The 21602-nt window shown below is 42.6% G+C and overlaps 1 protein-coding gene across 5 annotated transcripts in view; it reads right to left on the reverse strand.

The window, feature by feature from the left end:
* Positions 1–21602, reverse strand: part of il1rapl1a (interleukin 1 receptor accessory protein-like 1a) — a 277412-nt gene that overhangs the window by 11539 nt on the left and 244271 nt on the right. For 3 of the 5 annotated variants that reach the window (XM_033618135.2, XM_033618132.2, XM_033618133.2), the window contains exons 7-9: positions 16118–16250; positions 8338–8483; positions 1158–1304 (exon numbers count right to left, since the gene is read on the reverse strand). In XM_033618135.2, the coding sequence (XP_033474026.1) occupies positions 1158–1304; positions 8338–8483; positions 16118–16250 (426 nt within the window). The remainder of the gene's footprint in view (positions 1–1157; positions 1305–8337; positions 8484–16117; positions 16251–21602) is intronic. The other 2 variants (XM_033618136.2, XM_033618134.2) reach the window with 1 other exon arrangement.

Below are 21602 nucleotides of genomic sequence, written 5' to 3' on the forward strand. Positions count from 1 at the left end.
AAAGTGGGGTAGATACAGAAATACCAAAATCAAGGCTCAGGCAATACCCTCCTCCCCACCTCGAAATGATTTCCCAGAAGACAGTGGGAGGAACTGAAAAGGCAGAAAATAGACGACGGGAGGAAAAAAAGCACCACTGACATGTTCAGTGAGTCCTAGTCATTACGCTCTGTAGAAACTGGATTGTGGGCCAGCCAAAAAGGGAAGAAGGGCTTTTTCACAAACTCTTTGAGGAGCACACGTAGCTTTGAAACTCCCTGGAAAGGCCAGGGCTGCGCTCGAAAGGATCTGAAACATCAAACAACACTTTCAAATTAGCAACCAACCTGAAATTAACCACCTAGCAAACTTGGAGAATCAAAAACAGCTTGTATCTACGGGTCCCTGACGGTATGACTTAATCATGTGGAAGTTTGAGTCAACAAAACAGCATGTAATAGATAATTCATGCTACTGTAGAAACAATCCAATGTTTCAAAAACGAGTTCAGTCTTTCCAGAATTTTTGAGGAGGGAGCAGAAAGAGTCAGCGAAAAGGGAAAATACTGGGACACAAACACACCAATTGTTAACTGAAGCAAAAGTTAACTATGTTCTGTAGAGAAAACAAAAAGTTGCCCTCCAATTTCAGGCTGTTTACACCTCTCTGTGTCGCTCGGGGAAGGAGCTGCGCGCCTGGCCGGTCCCCGTGTCCTGCTACGTGGCCTTCGACAGCAGAGGGTGGGCATCATTCCATGACATATTGAGACTGATCTCTTTTTAAATGGGCAACAAATTGAAAATCTGTCCCCTCTCTTCCCTATGCAGCCATTGCAGCAATGTACGCACACACTCACGTGCACCTCTACACCAACAGCTGAGAGAGAGAAAGAGAAAATGGGCTGCTGTCACTGAGATCGGAGAAGACATTTGTATCTAGCAGGGAGTCTGTTATGGATAGAGGCTCTGACAGCACACACACATTAAATCTTATGCACATGGGTAAACAAGCAGAACATATTTACATCCATGAAAACAAACCCAACCCGGCACATACGCAGTCGTGCCCGCTTGACATTGTACTTTGGATAAGAAAGGCCTGGTGGAACATAGTGAGAACAAGTTGGAGATCTTTGGGAAGACACAGCGAAGAGGATTTGTTTGTGATGCTCTCTTTACCTCCATCCACATCCTCGCTGCCAAAGTGCCTCCTATAGAAAAGCATCAGCTCGATCTTGTAGCATTTGTAGAGGGAGATGAGGAAGATGAGTAACAGCAGGATCGCTCCCAGCCCTCCTGCCAACTCCACGGTGTACATGAGTTCTGCTGAGGACGACACACAGAGCAGAAAAGATTTAAAACTGCTGGTACAGTATGCTGAAAACACATACATCTTACAAATACACGGGAACAGACTATTGACTTCTTTCTGCACCAGGCTGGACTCACAGGGTGCATTCTTCTTCTTTTCCCTGTTAGAGATCCAGTGTGCAGGATTTAAGGCGATATATTGGCAGAAATGTAATGAAATAAACAAGTTTTTTTTTAGTCTAAAATCACCTAAAAATAAAAATTGTGGTGTTTTTGTTACCTTAGAATGAGCCGTTTATCTACAGAGGGAGCAGGTCCTTGTCTATGGAGAACGCCATGTTTCTACAGTCGCCCAGAATGCACAAACCCATCCATCAGTACATTTGCATGCAACTTGAGAAAATCAAATTATTGGCTTAGCTCGACTGAAACCGGACTTTTCAATGCATGTAAACAGTTTAGTCCGACTGAAACCGGACTTTAAAACGCATGTAAACAGTTTAGTCCGACTGAAACCAGACTTTTAAACACATGTAAACAGCTTAGTCTGACTGAAATTGGACTATCCGTAGCTCGACTAATGCACCTAGATAATTCAATTGAAAAATCGAACTATTGCTGCATGTATCCACTTAGTCAGACTGGAGTCGGACTCGGCGTTCTGCGCATGCACCACTTTTTCTTTTGCGGGCTTTCACCCGGAAGAAGAAGATGATGTAGCAGCAGTGCAGTATCTCCCGAAAAAACAAATAAACAAACACCATGGCGACCGAGAAGCAGAAGACGCACTTCTGGACGGACGAGGAAACTACATTCATGCTCCGCCATCTTCATTCACCATTAGCTTCCTCTTCGGGTCACCCAGAACTAGTTCAATACGCACTACATTACAAAGGACACAGCGCCTGAACGCCTATCGAGGTGGAGTCAGGCGTACTTGGTCAGAAATTCGATTTTCTCTTCTGCATGTATACTCAGACATGACGAGAAGTCCGACTTGATTGATTAGCTGAGCTATGAGCTTAGCTCGACTACTGCGTGCATGCTCTAGATAGGGCCATTTGTGATTTTATGTTATAAACGTGAAACAGCTTTACTCAGCATTTTTACTGGTTTAAATCTCTTGGTTCGGTTGTTTCGGAGACCTCTGAAGATAATTCGGCTCCTGGTTAAAAACCTACTGAACGTCTGGATCAGAAATGAGGTGACTTCACATTAAACAATCAGATCAAATAGGTGAGCAAACTAGGGGTGTGCCATATCATCTAGTTCATGATAATACTGGGTTTAAAGCCTGCAACTTCGTACCAGTCATTTAGAACTGAAGAAGCTTCTTGGTTGAGAGGCGAAACGTCTTCAAGAAACGCAAGCAAGTCCAGTTGCCTACAATTATAGCGCTTACGATCACCATGACCTGGATGACTGAGAATCTTCTCTGACAATACTGGGATAATTTTTAATATCATACAAAAAATTCATATAATTTCACCTCTTATCCAAGAGGCGTCTTCTGTTCTAATGCACTGGTGCAGAGTCGCAGGCTTTAAACTTTGAGGGGGTGTGAACCCTTACAGAGTCACTGAGGTCACACATGAGCCCTGAGTTCAGAGTTGTTAGGGTCACATGTGAGTCGCTGACCCACCCGACCATCTTCTGCGTCGTTAGGGTTAAATGGTCCCAGGTGGGAATGGGCATTAGGTCGTCTGGGGCAGGATCCCGAGACAGCATTGTGGGTGGTAAGTGGTGTCGTAGGCCACCTCTTCTTTTTAACAATGGTTGTTCCAATTTGAGGTAGATGGCTTCTTTCCCACCTCTTTCAAACCATCTTTCTTCTCTGGACATTGCTGTCCTTGAAAGAATGTCCCTTTTCTTTTAGATGTAAAAATGGACAGCCGAGTCTTCAATTGACAGGCCAGGAGGGAAAAGGGATTCTTTTGAGGACAGCAATGTTCAGAGAAGACAGATGGTTTGAAAGAGGCTTGAAAGAAGCCATGTCCATCCAACTACAATAACCCTCATTAAACAGCGGAGGTGGCCTATGACACCATTTATCACTTATTAGTTTTTACTAATATTTAAAGGCAAACTGTTTGGGTTGACATGCAAAACTGTATCTACCCTGAGATATTGTGATATTATTTCAAGGCCATACTGTCCTCTGTGAATAATTTAGCTCCTGCTCAAAACCTCCTGAACAATTAACACTGAAGGAATTCTAACATGGAGAAGGTTCAGCTGGTTGCAATCCTTATTGCTAGATGCCACAACATGTTATAAATCCTACACACTGCTCCTTTAAACTCAGAGGATGGGGCACTTATAGTACGCATTTACATTTGCTGTAAGGCTGGACAATCATCAGTATTTTCAGAGCTCAGCTCGGAGTGAAGCAGCATCAATCTTCAGGGGGAAGAGACACCAGACTCATAATGACTTTGGGAAAAAAGAGAGGGCACAGTGCAGGGAGGCACAGGGAGGGAAAAAACGGGGGGAGGGATGATGAGAAATTGGGTTCATTTCTTTGGAGCAGCGCGGCAATGACACAGCCCTGCACTTTGGCTGTCGTCCATAGTGGGACTTGTGACAATCCTGGACATGGATGGAGGCATTCTCAAAACAAGAGGCTTCAGTCTAGTCATCTCACTCCCCTCTCCATCATAACTCGTCTTCTTCTCTCCGTTTCTTCTGAGCTCTCTTGCTTCTCCTCCCCCATCCCTTTGTCACTCCATTCATTTCTCTTCTCTATTATCTCCCCTATCTCCCCAGAGACCTAGCTTGGGGAAGGATGAGTTATGTTGTGTATGAAAGCAGCATTTACCTGGTTGGCTCAGCTAGAACAGGTCAACCTTATATCTCTGTCACTGTAGGCTGGAGCACTGCCTGGCTGCCATGGCAACCGCAATGCCCCCTCCATATTATCTCAGATTAAGTAGCCTACACTGCAAAGATACACACCTTCACATTTCTCTAAATGACATGAGATATCCTCACTAGTTTCAGTGCAAGCAATTTTATGTTGATAATTTCCTTTCCTGCAAGCAAGTGATTGTTACTAAGGGTGCTTTCAGACCTAAAGTTGTCTTGCTTTGGTCTGAATCAGGGACCAATTTTGTTACAAAGTTGTATAATTACCTAGAGTTGGTTCACGTTCTCACGGCAGCATTTACAAGCGGACCAGATCAAATGCCTTGTGTGAGAAAGCTGCTCTTGATTGGTCAGAATTTCCATGTGGGAAATCAATCCTCTCATCTAACTCTTGGCAAGAAAGCAAGTAAGGGTATTTTCCCAAACGTTAAACTAGTCCTTTAACTTGTGAAGACACATTTTCTGTATCAGTTAGCACATTATCCTTGATGTATTTTTAATGAACCACAACTACTTTAACTCAGAAAGACAGCAGTGTTAATTTGGCCCTGTAAAATGTAATTTCTTGGCTTTTACTGCTTTCAGCAAACAACCATCCTCACTCTCTGTCGTTGTTTATGTGTCACTGACCACCAAGTCCCCTCTGCCTTCTCTCGCTTCATCTCATCTGAGATGGTGCCTGCAGAGACATTCACATACCTGCTGCAGGGCTTAGGAGTGAAGCATTCTGGGAGGCGGATCATGAAATAAACATCAGAATAATGTGTGAGCTACAGAGAGAGCAAGCTTGATTTGAAGTCTTTCTTTGTATCCCTCTCCTTGAAAATGCTGCTTTGACAGAGAGAGTTAAATGAAGCTGTCTGGAGTCTACAAAGACCACTCAAAAGGAATTGGGCCATCTAAAGACGGTCACAGAGACAGAGATTAAAGCAGGGAGACAGACAGATAAAGACTTAAAATGTAATTGTATGCTGAACTTATTGGCCTGTTGGGAAAAGCTGAGGACCAATTTGCTGTTTAAACAGCCATCAAATTACCTCTCTTTGCAGGGTGACAACCAGTGCATGAAAAGAGCTTCAGACAAGTCATGCTAGAGAGCCAAAATAGCTATACAGCTGCTGGAGCACATGTAGGATGGAAAGGCGCAACCAAATGGAGCTCAAGCACAGATTGTTAACACACGCGTGGAGGGAAGAAGAAATAAAATATGGACAGGAAAGGACAAAGAAAAGGATGTTTAAAAGAGTGCTGTAAGGTCTTTGGGTGGGGGGATGAAGTGAGGTGTATGAAGGCTTTTTTCTGCTGTTTTAAGATTACTCCATTATCTGAAGTGATCTTGAACCACCAGATGTGTTTATACTGTGTACACCTGGAAGCTTTAAACCTGCAATAACAGATTTTCTGGCTACTTGGGGGAAGCAAAAATAATCTGTAAAAGAAACATTAATACACAGTACTATAGACCATATGAAGTTGATATAGCAAACTTAACAAATTTACAAATCTAGCAGATACATAACAACATTAGCATTAACTTGGATTAATGTTTTGGGCCACCTGTTAAATTTCTCTCCTTTTAGCTCTGTTTTGGTCTCCACCACACATGCCCAAAACCTTCCCAGACCTCCCTTTGCCATGTCTATGCTGCTGCTGCCCTGCATCAGTACTTCTGGTTGCTCTTTCAGCCCTACCTCCACCCCAGCACCCACCTGCAGGCCCCAGCTAGCAGTGGAAATATTTAATCACTCCCCAATATCTCACGTAAACAAGAGGAGCGATGAGGCCGAAGTCTGAACGCCAAACTCTTAACTATGTTCTGCTGTTGAAATAAACATTCAAAATGTAAGTTGTCTGACTGAATTTTATTTCCAGGTTTGGCTCTGGGTAAAACAAAGAACATGTAGGTTGGATCGAAGATGTTGGGTAATAAATATATTGGAATATAATGAAAACATCAATAATTTAATTTAATGTTTTAATCCTCTGACTGCTGACTGTGTGTCAGCTCTGTATTCCATGCCATCAGGAATATGAGAGATTCGTCAATCAGGTGCGTTACTAACAGGCAAGTTAACTGTGGGGATGTGCTGCTCAAAATAATAAAAATAAGAGAGAAATATTTATTTAAATTGTATTTCCTTAAATTTAAATGTGCTTCTGACTGAATTATTTGAACAGTGGATGGTTAGGGTTTGTGGGTTTGGGTCAGGACGTGGATCTTGAGTCAATGGGTTGGCTTGACTTGCCAAACTAATTGGTCCTTTGAGCAGGTGGTCAGGCAGGTGCAGTATTACGGTGCTGGTTTTGAAGATCAGACTTGTGCAGGATTCTGAGGTGGTGTACAGTGGGTTTATCAGAGCTTGTATCACTGCAAACAGCTGCCTGCTGTGTCTGGAAACAACACTGACAAGAGGAACGGGAGTCAATCAAAACAGCAAAGCTGGGGGCCGTCAAGCCAAAACAAAGAGATAAAGATGCTAAAATGTTCTGTAGAGCCGAGGGAAAGTGAAGTCAAGGGATGGGAATTGGTAAGATTTTATTCATAACAATGTCCTCATCGACTCTGCTTATCAGTCAGATTATTTATTGGCTAAATGCAGTACAGAAAAAGAGTAGAAAAAAGACCTGGCCTGCAGGTGCTCATCTATTAGAGATGAAGTAACAGAATATTTGTAAAGCATTCATTCTCATTTAGGTTTTCTCAGTCAAAGAAACATCTGCTAAGCCTGCCTGCATGGCGCTAATGTCATTATCACGATATCTACCACCTGTAATGGACGTGCTGCTTGGCTGGGAAGCAGTGACACTCCAGTGTAGGGCGTCAAATACGTGGCATCACTGAAATTTAAGCCCATGGTGTCTAGGAAGATGTTTCAGCAGAGTGCCGGTGTTTCCACCCTCACTTGAAATGATCATTTTTTCATTATTCTTCATGAAATGAGGCCACGCTTTGGACCGCTTCTTTCTCTCCGCCATGACTCCTCCTTGTTGCAAGGAACTGATAAACTCAGCTGCATAAGATTCAGATGGAGTGGACAATTTGGAACTGGTTCTCGATTCCCATATCTTCTGCAGTCAGCTGATTATTCTCTTTGGGTTTGTCGCTACGAGTTGCCCCTTCACATTAAACATTTCAGTTTCAGTTGATCATTATTTGTATAAGAATACTGATTAAAGCAGCTTTAACCTCTTTAACCTGAACAAATGCAGCCATGTTGTTCTTCAGAACACACAGAACTTAGTTTTGATTCCAAGTGAAGATCCTAGAGTTCCAAAACATACCAAATATGTCAGGCTGACATTTGGGGGAAATGTGATTAAATGATACACAAGACATGTAGAATATTTCCATTTGATAAAACAAGGCAGCCAGGCTTTGAATATTTCATTCATCAAATACTGTAGCTTTAATGAAGAGTTGGAGCGAGCTGATACAGAATATATGTATGATAGAGTCAGACAGTGAGGGATAAGATCATTATTCCAACCTTAAGGCCACTTACGGGAAAATAAAATGCAAAGACTGGATGTTAAAGGTATACTATGCAGGATTGGTTGTTAGGGTCTGAAAACACATTCGCCTGCGAAAGTGAAAGTAAAAGTCAACCCCAGATTCACTCTCGTTTGATGTTTCTCCTTCCTAGACTTCTGTTTCTTCTGTTTCTTGACGATGTATATGTTGCTACCTTTTCATAAAGCCCGGGGGGTTACACGTTCATCAACATCCCAAACACAGAAAATAAGAAAACTGAGGTGGAGGGTAGAGTCTCTACAGAAAAATACACCGCCACATGCTTCTAGTGGGTCATAAGTGATGATTGGCTACGTTTACACGCAAGTTAATATTCCACTATTATTCCAAATATACAATACAATATTTTGAATTTGATACCAGTCATGTAAACAGCATATTCTGTTTTGATATTCTGAATTAGGCCTTTTTATGAATTTAGCATTTGCAGATTAAGAGGTGTGGGATATGACGGTATTTAGGAGCAGGTTTGGATATTGATGCAGCATTCATTTGATGAATGAGGGCCATTATCATTTTTGGAATAAGAGCAAACACTGGAATACTTTGTGCATTTGAATGCATCGTTTTAAAAGAAAATCCTGCACAGTTATTTCTTTGAAGGGTTAAAACTCCTCAAGGCTGCAGTGGGAAATGTCAAACCGCCCTTACCCCGCCTGAAGAGCTGGATGGTAGCTTGGCGACGGCCGTTACCATTTTCCACATAACAGGAATAATTTCCCAGGTCCTCCTCCTCCAAGGAGTCAATAGTCAAGGAAATGGCCACTTCCTGCTCACCAAGATGCTCCTTGACAACCCTGCAAGACAAACAAAGCAAAACTTAATGAGCAACACTTCTCTGCAGCTCGAGATGAGATGAAGCTTCCTCTGATCTGTGCTAAACAAGAACATGTAATCATTGCAAGTGGATGTGACGGCAGGCAGCATGTATGTTATGGGGATTCAAGTGTTATGAACTGGAGCTCAGCAAACACAGAACATATTGCGCTACAACTCCCAACGGTTGAGCCATAAAATGCCCATCAGTGTCGTGTTTTTGTAAGAAGTGTATCACCATGAAGCTCCCCTTTGTGTTATTGTAAGTACTTGAAGGTATGTTCATTTCTTCTCTCTGCACTCAAAACATATGATAAATGAAAATCAATAAGGGCTCTTCCTCAGAGTGTGCGGTGGGGGAAGGAGGAGGGGGGATCAAATAATGGCGATCAGAAGAAAATCTTTTTATAGCGGCTGCCATGGTAACGGAGAGAAGGAGAGAAAGTAATATTCCATAAAGTAAATGAGTGTCCCCCGCTGGGCTGGTTGAGCCTGATGGAGGAGAGAATGGGGAGATAATGCTCCCTCATACCTTAGACACACTACTTAGCCCACTTTCTGCAGCACCCTCAGCACAAATTACACTTTGGAGGAAACAAAGTGCAAATGAAAGCGAGATCTCTTCTGTTTGTGTGTGCGCGAGCATGTGCATGTACTGTATGTGTTAATAACGGCTGTGTTGAGAAGGAGGAGTGGGACGAGGAAAGTGTGTGTGTGTGTGTGAGTGTGTAGGGGGGATAATGACTCTCAAGCATCTCTCTTCTCTCTCGCCTTCAAGCCGATAAACTGCACATAAGGACAGCTTGTTGGGGAGATTTGGCATCAGTAATTGAAAGTGTATCACGGGCCTCGCGTAGAGAGGCTGAGGCGGTGCTGATGATATTTGTGGTTTCAGCTGAGTTTGTTGTGCGCTGGGGTTGGGGGGTGCTGGGAGCACTGGGAGAAGCAGGCACGGGAATAATTCATGTCTCCCCAGGGAGTGGTGGGTACTTTGAAGCCTCTAGTTTCATATTATCACAGCATATGAGGCAACGCAGCTCGCTGCCGTACAACCTGATGGATAATGACCACCACTGATCAACCTGAGCCTCGAATGGAGACGACGAGGACCTCAAGGTAGAGTAGGTGGATAACAAGGTCTAGATGAAACGCAGAGATACAGATCGTAGCTGAATGACAGGTAGTAACACACAAACAGCTGGGCTGAGGAGTGAATTTGAACTCAGCTATTTTCCTGGAAGAAAATTGCGATCATTTGCTGCAGGTAAATTAAAGGTTCCCAGCGACAACCGAAGATAAATCGGAGATGCAGCCTTCGTCGATTACACCCCAAAGCTATGAGACAGGCTACCTATGGTTATCAGACGAGCCAGCTTGCCAAATACTTGCAAAAGACAGCTAAGGATTATCTCTTAACTTCAGCTTTTACAGGTCAGATTTAGGGGGATATACTGGCAGAAATAAAAATAACAATCATTGTGTTTTTGTTTCCTTTAGAATGAGCAGTTTATATTTACATAGAGAGCAGGTCCTTGTCCAAGGAGATTGCCATGTTGCACTGCCACGTTCCTACAGTGGACCAGATGAGAAAAACCAAACACTGGCTCTAGAAAGGGCATGCTATGAGGGAGACGCCGGAGGCAAGACAGTTTGAAGACAAAAGAGACTGAGAACGCGTTTGACACGCTACCACGAAGAAGAGCGAGCTGGCCAGCCAACTGGTCCGACGGAACGGCATCCGAAGGGTGTCCAATGGAGTCGTCTGCTCTGAGCGAGCTGGTTGCGAGGAGCAAGAGCAGTGGCCTGGCTGTGAGTCAACCACACACCCCCACAGACAGGAGAGGTCACACTCACCCAGGGAAGTCCAGGCACATTTCTCACGTTTAATGCAACACATATGAGAGGCACGAAGTTACGGGCTTGTTAGCCTTAGTTGATGAGGTTTAAAGATAAGATAAGATAAGATCTTTATTGTCTTCCAGTCATTTTAGCTGTAAATTAAGAAACCAAAGTATATCAGTCTTATTACATACCTCTCCATATTGACATAGTTTTCTAGTCCGTATACTTCAACAGAAGAATTAAATTCCTGATTTTCAGCGGCCCCATCTGGCCACTCCTATGAAAAAATTCTGGGAGTGCCACTGATGAAAGGTGCCATATAAATATAGATGTATATATTGTTGGGTTTTTGCCTTCTCTTGAAGTGGCTGTTTAAATACTTAAATGCTTAATTGATTGATGGGGGTCGGATGACCCCTAGAGGTGGGAATCCATAGTGTAGATGACCTGACATAAACTCTTATTATCCTGACGTGACTTCAGCTAATTGGTCTGCCATGGCTTCACCAAAGCAATTGTTCTTGGAGCCGGTTGTCTGAATGAAGCTCAGGCTGTAAGTTTTCTCTCACACCCTGCCATTCACTCCTTGCACGTATGCTTACTCACCGTCTCTAGGTGTCATTGTCTGGGTCTGTCAATTGAGTCATCAGCTGATAAACAATCAACCAATAGCACAGCGACACACCTTCTCCGTCAGCCTATCATCTTACTGCTCCTCATTTTAATGTGGTTCTTTCTCTGCTGTAGTTCCTTCTTGCTGCCGTCGTGTGCACTCTCCACCTCCCCATCACTATCTAGTCTTTACGGATTCATCAGCCTCATCCGGCTCAGCAGCCTCAGAGCCATCAGCCACCACCACCAGTGCCTGGACTCCATGAAGATTTATCCTGCTGCTGCTCAGATATCCCTCAATCACAAAATATCCAAGCATCAAAGACTTCTGTTCATTATCTTTACTTCATTTTTCTGGCAGGAAATAACACTTGGAATAGCAAGTGAAGTAATGGAAAGTACCTACAATGCCTGTTTGTCACACACTACAAATTGTCATGATGAACCAATTCTTTGGTTTTCTTGCATGTAATCCCTCAAAGGTCCAATCCTGTGTTTTGAGTCTTTTTATTCCACAACAATATACTTTATGCTTTATGCATCTACTGTCAGAGGTTCCTCCACTGGTGTCAGATTTTTAGAATTCCATGTAAATCTCTGTGAAACTCTTCAGTAAAAAGCTCTACTTTTCTTCTGGTTGAACGAGTTCATCGATATCAAGTTAGCCGACTGAGTAAATCGTGAACACATTCCCAAACGATGGCTGCTGCAGGCACTTTTTTCTTTTCAATATTCTCTCCCTTCCTCGTGAGCGAAACTTCTGTGTTTGCAACTTATTCAGTGCTTTTATACATTCAATTCAACGTCCACCTGCAAAAACACCAACTGAACTGGGTCAATAACGTATTGATCACCTTCGTTATTATGCTGAGCCAGATTTGTTTTGCTAATTTATTAATCTCTGCATGCTATGCTAATGTCCAGTCATCCGTGCTATGATAACAACAATAGCCCTGTCCTGCTGGTGTAAATGAGAATTTATGGGCCCGGGTTACCATAGAAATGAACCCCTCCGAATCAATAGGCTCTGGGTTGGGTAAATAAACGCCTGCAGAAACTCTGAGCCCAAGGTATGAGTGCTCATCTCTTAGCTCAAGTTTTGGCTGCTGATGCATTAGTAATAAAGCTAAAAGTGTGTGGGTGCCAACCTGAAGAAGAAGAGAGGTAATCAGCAGCTTGGCTGCAGGGTGAGCACAGATTTGTTCATGTTTAGTTTCTCCTATCCTCTCTCTTCATTGCTCCCCATCCATGCCTGGTCCATATGTCTGGCTGACTTTGTGGAAGAAAAGCCGAGGAGCTGGCTGGATGTGAGAGAGCTTCGGGTGGCAGCATCAGCAACAGAGAGTGGATGATCAAATACATTATTGATCCGCTGCATGAAATATCGGTATGAATTATTGATATGATAACCCCTCAGCCAGTGAGTGGGGGAATCCTGGTGTCAGGGAGTAATGGAGGAAGAGAGAGAGACAGAGAACAACACAGACAGCAGAGCAGCGCCGGTGGTTAAAATGAGATTTGTTTCTGTTGCATGTTCATATCAGCGTGCGAGCAAAGTCGCAGATGTGTCTTCTTTACTTTCCTCCTGACTTCTTCCATATTTCTTACTCTTTCCACTTCTTCCCCTGTCTACTCCCTCCCTCCTTCTCCCCTCTCTCCCCCTCCTTTCTCCCATCTGCATGCCGCTATAGGTGGGTGCAGCGAGGGAGATAGCAATAGTGGCGGCGGTGTGAAAAATGACGGTTGTTAACCATCTGACAGGGCTGTCTCCCCAGAGCTGTAGCCTCTCCAAACAGCCCTAATGGGAAACATGCACATGGACCAGGGAATGGACTTGTTTAAATATGTTACACCACTAGGAGGGAGAAACATGGAAATGGGCTTGTTTTAAATATCTTAGAGGCCTGAAAGTGAAGCCTGCCGGGCGAATTTTACGATGTTACACTGACTGGAGACGACAAGAGAGGGCGAGTTACAGAAACAGCTTTTTTTAAGGATGTGGCCAACACTTATTCATCCCTGGTGCACAATGTTAAAAACACATACATCTGATGAATGTGGACAGGGAGCAAGACATGGATTTGCTTTCTGCAAAGTTGTGGCTTCCTAATGCGGTTGTAAGTATAAAGTGACAAATGTGCATCCTGTTCTGAAGCTCAGAAATTAAAGGGGAAAATGCTTGCCATTGGAGGAGATGGTTAGACACAGAACAAGCAAACTGCTTCCTGTGTGAGAACTTAAACAAAGACAGATCTGCTTTCTAAAACTGTCCAAAGTACTATAAAATTGACATGAATCCTTCCCACATTTATCGTACAAACTCCAGACTTCCTTCACTTACAACAGAAACTGACTCAAACCCTGCAGTATTCCGAGACAATCAACAGCTAAACTGGCAGGAGAATTTATGACTGCATGTCATACAGCAAGGGATGTTTTTCTGTGTGACAGGTTGAAGTTTTTTAAGTAAATATTCCTGTGCTTTGGTGGCATGTCTTACCTATTTCACAAACTGTGTAATGGCATATTTTTTTCTTTTAAAACCACATGTTAAGCCACCACAGATACACGTTCAGGAAAGCTACAACCTTAAAGGGTAAGTTCGGTATTTTTCAACCTGGATTTCCCCATTCCCTAATGGGAACAACAATTTTTTAAATCAGTTCAGTATTGGATGAGACTGCTGCAGATGGCAGCAGTAAGAGGACGGCAGTGTAACCCACTTACATCCACTCAAGTGCTTATTTTTGCCTGTGACAGACTCAGATTTTTATTATAAGTGTGTGACAGCTTATTAAAAGGATCCCTACCAAGATGGACATTTTTGTTAAAGAGTAAGATCCTTTTGGTTTAACTAGAAACAGCCCCAAAATCGCTTTTACAAAATTCACCAAACTCCATTTGAAAAAACAGTAATTTTATTATTATAAAACACACTATATTCAAAGTCAACCGCAACAAAATAAAACTCACAAAACCCATCTTGGTTCATCTCTCCACTGTTCCATCAATCGCCCACTCTGTTTTGGTTAAAATAAACCCTTAATTCACTCAGTAAGATGTGAAAATATGCTGGCTCTGTAAACGCTAAAATTATTGTTTATTTACATGGAGCCTGGTGGAAATGGTGACGGCAATTTTGGAGGCTGTTTCTGGTTTAAAAAAAAATCTCACTCCTTAACAAAAAGGACTACTTGTACTTAAATTAGACTTAAATTAACAATCTGAGCCTATCAGTAGCAAAAAATCGCTTTTACAAAATTCACCAAACTCCATTTGAAAAAACAGTAATTTTATTATTATAAAACACACTACATTCAAAGTCAACAGAAACAAAATAAAACTCATGAAAATGATCTTGGTTCATCTCTCCACTGTTCCAACAATCACCAACTCTGTTTTGGTGAATTAAACCCTTAATTCACTTGGTTAGATGTGAAAATATGCTGTCTCTATACATGGTAAAATTACGGTTTATTTAATTGGAGTCTGGTGGAATTGGTGATGCAATTAGGGGACTGTTTTCAGTTAAACAAAAAGGGTCTCACTGTTTAACGAAAAGGTCTATCTCTGTAGGGATCCTTTCCATAATGTTGCCAGACATTTAAAATAACAATCTGAGCCTCAGTAGCAAAAAAATCGCTTTTACGAAATTGACCAAACTCCATTAAAAAAACTAGTCATTTTATTATCCTAAAACACACTACATTCAAAATTGATAGAAACAAAATTAAACTCACAAAAACTATTTTGGTTCATCTCTCAACTGTTCCATCAATCACTAACTCTGGTTTGGTTAAAATAAACCCTTAATTCACTCAGTAAGATGTGAAAATATGCTGGCTCTGTACACGCTAAAATTATTGTTTATTTACATGGAGTCTGGTGGAATGGTGATGGCAATTAGGGGGCTGTTTTCAGTTAAACAAAAAGGGTGTCACTGTTTTTAACGAAAAGGTCTGTCTCTGTAGGGATCCTTTCCATAATGTTGCCAGACACTTAAAATAACAATATGAGCCTGTCAGTGGCAAAAAAGCACTTTCATTGGATGTTAATTGACAGTGTGAACATGCCCGGAGTGGTTACATTGCAACCTGTCTCACCAAGTACTGGACACAAAAACATTGGATGATAGGGGCCAAGCAAAAATGAACAAAACCAATCTTGCCATTTAAAGAACAGTATTGCACCCTAACAACTGTTCAGCTAATTTCAGCATGAAAGATAACCACAGACTTGAATCTAACTCGCGTTAGATAATCCATCGTAACACACAATTCACCACCTGTATTCATTTTTATGTTTTTTCTTTTTGCCAGAGCTGGTAATACAGCTGCACACAGGACTGGTTTGAAAACTCTCTTTGATGTAGCACTCCAACGTCCCTGGCTTCAGTCAGCTGCAGAACAACAAACTTTTTTAATGCAAGAAACAACATAACACCACTGGTTCTTTTCCAAGTGTGCAGGTTTGTTGAGGGTTTTTTTTTTTTTTAGTCTTGTGGCTGACTTTTCAACAGCGTAGCTGGTAAATGCAATGAGGTGTGGGACAAATAATCAATAAGAAACTGCAGTACAATACAACACACTGGCACTAATGTTGTAGTGTGTTGTGTATATAGTATATAGCCATACACTGCACTCAACTGCAGTTGATAAACAGTATTCCTCCTATCATTGACATTTGTTTTTTCTATTTCAGGAGTGTGTGCTCCCTTGTCACTAACACACATATTGTCATATATAATAGATGATTATCTTGCTACGTATGTGATGGATGCAGCTCTACTGTTCCTGTGCACAATGGAGCATATTATCCTGCTTTCACCTGCTTGCTGGTGCATTTCCGTTAGACAATAACGTCCTTTAAACAAAACAATAAAGGTGACACAATGAATGAATAATGCTTTAAAACAAGCTTTAAGTCTCTGCACGATGGTCACACCACAGCAAAATAAATGAAAACCGGCAGCAGCTTGGAAGGCAGCAAATAAATCCCTGGAAAATGGTTGGTTTAGCGTTGCAATTTGGAGTTAATGGGCTAAAACATGCAAAGCCACTGGTATCGTCCTTTAATATTTTCCAGTGAATTTATCTACATCTGCTATTAATTCCTCATTAGAGCCACGTCCTATGAAATCAACTCCAGCAGCGTTTCTTACTTGATGTCGCTTTCCTGGATCCTCTCCTCGTCCAAGTCCTCTATGAACTTCTCTCCCTTCATCCAGTAGATGAGCGGGCTGACATCGCCGCTGTAGCCAAAAAATGCCCGGCATGTCAGGTTCAAAGCGCTTCCTGCAAAGACAGGAGAAGACACACTTGTTAAAGGTGTTTCATGTGCACAGACCAAAAAATATTGTTCCATATCAAATCTGTGCCTTCGTTTTGTTGGTGACACATGCATTCAGAATTCTTTGTAATGTGTGCATTATACACACGTATGCTTTTGCATTATTGCCTTGACTCACACATGTACAAACACATATCCTTGCACAAAATTCATGTCAGAAGTGGTTGCATGAGAGAAGATGTAACCCTGGCACTCAGTAAACCTCGGGGGAGCTGTGATTAAAACAAACAGTCTTTTCTTCAACACAGAGTCAAGGCAAAAATCTCAGCAAACTTTTGAATTGCTCACATCAACAGCAAACACATGTAGTACACTGAGCTGAGTGTAAACACCAGTGAACACATGGGGGCACTCAAGAGCTTTCTAAAACCCCCCTCGAGACTGTGTGCTCATGGGAGGAAAATAAGGCAGAGGGAAGCGAGAGGAGGCTGACAATAACGTTATTTTACTTAGATCTGCTGCTGAGTATGAAGGAAGGTCAGGAATCAGCAACTACAGTTCACTGAGAGTTGATATGTGGAGGAAGAAGTAATTGTCACTGAGGAGCCAACAGTGTCTTTGTTCCCTCAACTGACTGATTACCTTGTTGGTTTAATAGAGAGGGCAAGTATCCAGGAGGTAAACAAAGGTGATACTTGCAGCAACTATAGAAAAGTTTACCTATAAAGGGACAGTTCACAGCAAATTTACAAATACAATTATCTCTTACCTTTAGTGCTATTTATTAATCTAGATTGTTTTGGTCTGAGTTGCAGAGTGTTGGAAATTATCAGCTGTAAAGATGTCTGCCCTGTCTTGAATATAAAAGAATTAGACAGCACTCAGTTTGTGGTGCTCTAAGCACCAAAAAATATATTTGAAAAACTCAACAGCAATGTCGCTTTCCAGAAATCATGACCTTGTTTCTCAAGATAATCCACAGACCTTGTTGTGAGCAGTTTCATGTAGGAACTATTTTCTTTCTACCAAACTAAACCCACAAACTGTATCAGCACGCAGAAGGAAGTGTGCATCTACTGCTAGCTCACCTAGCACCACTGAGCTAGGTAACATTACAGCTCAGCTGAAGAGGACGCCATGCTGTCTCATGCTGTCACAAGCACAAGCCTCTCTTCCATGAGGTGATGCACACCTCCTTCTCGGTGGTGATATGGTAGGCGGATGTAGTTCGGTAGAAAGAAAATAGTTCCAACATGAAATTGCTCACAACAAGGTCTGTGGATTATTTTGGGTAAATGGATCATAATTTCTGGAAAGAGACATTGCTGTTGAGTTTTTCAACGCTTTAAGCACCACAAGCTGAGTGCCATCTAGTTCCATTATATTCAAGAGAAGGCAGACATCACAGCAGGAAGTGTGCATCTACTCATGGACGAGAGGCTTATGTTTTTGGCGCCCCTAGCACCACAAGCCGAGTGCCATCGAGTTCTGTTATATTAAAGAGGAGGCATAAATCTCTACGGCTGATGTCTCCAACACTCTGCAACTCACACCAAAACAATCTAGACTGATAAATAGCTAGGGCTGTAAAGTTCTGGTTGGTTGGTTGATGCTCAAATTCTCATGGACGATCAGTGCTGGTGTTACTTTACCAATCAATTGGTCGAAGAGTAGGTAGAATTTCGGTTGATGTAGATTTTCCTCCGTTGATTACAGCCCTATAAATAGCACTACAGGTAGAGGAAAAATATGTTTTTGATTTGGGGGTGAACTGTCCCTTTAAAGACATTTCAATGACACCAGTGGTATAAGCGTGCTATTTATGAAAGATGTAAACATGCAGCACAAAGTGTAGCACCAGTGTGAGCCGATTAGAGCTGGCATAAAGAGGCCCCTCTCTCCCCCACTCAGGCAAGACCTTCAGTGTCCATGAACTATGCATGTATTAGGCTGGTGAGTGTAAAGATAGAGCACTGTTGGCATATACTAGCTACACATTTACTTTGCATTCTTCTGAAGTGGCATTCTCGAAAAAGGCCTGGGGTGCAGCAATCACATGCTGCTGCCTCTCAGCGAACAACACAGCAACATGTAAACAACACACAGATGAGGGAGGCTCATCATGCAGCACGCAGTGTAAAACTACGCGGCGGAGGACGCTCTCCTCTTGGGAGAGCCAGTGCTGTGTCTGACTCGGAGGCATGTGATTTGGGAAGCACTGGGAGAAAGGCGTGACAGGGGATGGGGAAGGTGAAGGAGACGTTTTTCCCTGTTTCACAGCGGGATCTATGAGCAGGAGTGCAAGGTAAACTGTACTGGTATGGGGCATGTATTCATTAATCCTGCTTAGCATGTGACAGCACCATGGACAGCTCCCCACAGTCTTGTCGAGGGAATAGAAGGCAAACTATTGTACTTAACTACGGCCTCAAACTAATGAGAATTCCCTCAGATACAGTCAAAGCAAAATGCTCAAGTATTTATTAGACTCCTCTATTGGAATGTATTGCATTTTACTGGGGTTTCCATTTAGGGGAAGATCTTTGCACCCCTTCACTCCCCTAACAACTCTGCACCTTTCCCTCCGACGCCCTAGCTGTGACCGGGAACACGTCTTCAGAGCAAAACTGGCAAGGTTATTTTTGAGAGCCTGTTTGTGTTTGAACTAAGGGCATGTATCCTCTGTGCTCCCGCTGCCCACAAACCCAGACACAGCTTCAAAAGATTTCAGTAGGTCACTCTGAGCACAAGGAAAGTTTTAAGGCATGCAGGGAAGGAGGATGGGAGGACACCCAGGAATGAACTGATGGTGAAGCAGTGGCTGACATTTCCAAAGTTCAACAGCCACTCTCAGCTTGGTATTTGTGCACAGCCAGGCTCTACAAAGGCTACACACTGCACTTACAAAATAGGAAACCTCCTGCATGCACGCACGCACACACACACACACACACACACACACACAGGTTCTGCTGCAGCAATACTTAACCGTGTAGTGGCACTTAATCATTTGCGTAGCAAACATGCAAAGTAACCATACTGTGCATAGTACACAGTGTACAACTGTGTGTCTCTGTGTGTGAAGCTGATACAGCATTTCCCTTTTCCTCTGTTTATAAATCCCCCCCATGCTGTTAGTTTATCCCACAGATCAATTGCAAACTAGGAATGTCATGCTGCCGGCAGCCGCTGCCTGGAGAGGAAGTCTCCACTGAGCTCCCTGGGAATCACAGGAAATTGTTGAAGGCCTCATGCTGTCTTATTCTAATCCAAGTGCAGCACTCCCCAAAAACTCCCTCACAGACACTTTTGGTACCTCCACCGCTGCAAACACCAGTGGGAGGCGTTACACCTGCAGCATCACCGTCGCATTCATGGATGCAGTTGTGTTGCAAGATGACTCCCATTCATTCTTATAAAAGTTGCTTCGCCAGCTGTATCAGCGTCTCTACGTTCTGCCTGCCTGCTCCTCCCGTAGACGTTAAAATTGAGATGATGATACACATAAAAACTGATTTTCTAGGGGCTCTGATAAAGATTTACAAGTATTATTTTCACACTAACAAAACACCACCATGAGGTCTATCAGGAGTCATTTCACAGTTTTCAATTATATCACACAATCTTCCCAGTTGTTATGAATTTGAATGAATCTGTAGTGTTTGATGTTTAAATATCAATTTCTCTGAGCACTTTAGAGGTATACTACACAGGATACCCCCTCCAATCATCACTTATGACCCACTAGAAGTGCATTGGTGAGTCTGCCCTCTGCCTGTATTTTCTTACTGTGTTAAGAGACAGAGACATTCTGTTTTCGGGATATTCAGGCTGCAACCTTTGGTGACCAGGTGCCAAACCATAAGCAGTACGCAACTATAACGAGGCCAAATGCCAAGCAGACAAAGTTTGTTAGAAAACAAGAGTAAATCTGGTTGGCTTTAACTTTCACTTTCACAGGTGAGCACCGTAGACTGTAAAAATAATGGACGTAGCTACCTTGATGTCACCCATTGATTTGTGGACTCCCCTTCTGAAGCCTTGAGTTTGACATTTCGGCCGTCAACATCTTGGTGTTTTGGAGCCAGAAGGGATTTTATTTGGTCAAGAGGCTGGTGCTATGGAGGAGGGAGGGTTGATCTGACCTAGAAGCCAAGGACACTATCGGCAGACAGCCTGTCACACCAAAGTGGCCCACCCTTAAATATGCATAACTTTAAGTCTTAATGAAATGTATATGTGTAAGTTTTACAAAACTTCACCCCCTGTACAGTTGTCATGAAGTGAGAAATTAGCTACAGAGACCAAAACTGTTTTTTGTACCAGGCTGTTAACATGTTTATTTCTGCTGTAAAGTCGGGCATTTCAACATGGAGGTCTATGGGAACAGACTCGCATTTGGAGCCAGCCTCAAGTGGCCATTAAAGGAACTGCAGTTTTTGGCACTTCTGCGTTGCCTTCATTTTTTCAGCCCTAGCTGACACATAAGGGATAGGGATGAAGAGCAAATGTAAAGTTCCTACAGCAGTAGCTTGGAGTGTACAAGCAGTGTAGGGAGGAGGGGCCAAGTTGAATGTTGTGTTTATTCCTGCAAAGTGTACCTTTAAGAACTTCTTGTTCTTGTTCTTAAGAAGAATAAATTAAGGACAAATGTGTATTGTTTCTATTGTGATGGCCTCCTGCCTCTGGAGTGTCTGTCTGCTTCATCTTGCAGGTCCTGGTGGGCGGATCTGAGTAAGTGGCAACTAGCCTATGAGCCGGATCATGACACTGCCTACTTTGAATCTAAAAATTGGTTTAAACACATTTAAAAAATGCATATAGCTCTATTGACTCTTCACAAAACAAAGACCATGTGTGCCATTCAAGATGTTCTGTCGACAGTTTTACAGACATGTCCTCTATGATTATGGCTCATAGTGAGAATTAGTATTTGTTGTTGCTGTACCAGAAGGCTGTGGGGATAAATTGCCAGCAAGGCTGACTGCTACATCATATACAGCTCTATTATAGTCTATCAATATACCCATGGTCACATCACGTCCTCCGCCTACATTGAAAGTTCCTCTACAGCACTTAATTTATTCCCTGAACATTCCAGTGCGCAACTGAAATAATACTAAGTTATTTAACATAACACATATACACATACAGCGAGCGACCAGAGCAGCAGTTTAAATCTGCAGGCTGAAGAGCAAATGAACGAGTGTGTATGCAATGCTGTTGAAAAAGATGTACAAATATTAGCCATGACTAATATTTGGCATGACTCTGTCATTAGCCTCTGAGCCAGCAAACTACTATGATGTCAAGCCGGTTGAAGTTTGAGCAGATGGTGGGAAGACTATTAACCAGGA

Source organism: Epinephelus lanceolatus, chromosome 14, assembly GCF_041903045.1.
Source record: "Epinephelus lanceolatus isolate andai-2023 chromosome 14, ASM4190304v1, whole genome shotgun sequence".
Taxonomy (NCBI): Eukaryota; Metazoa; Chordata; class Actinopteri; order Perciformes; family Serranidae; genus Epinephelus; species Epinephelus lanceolatus.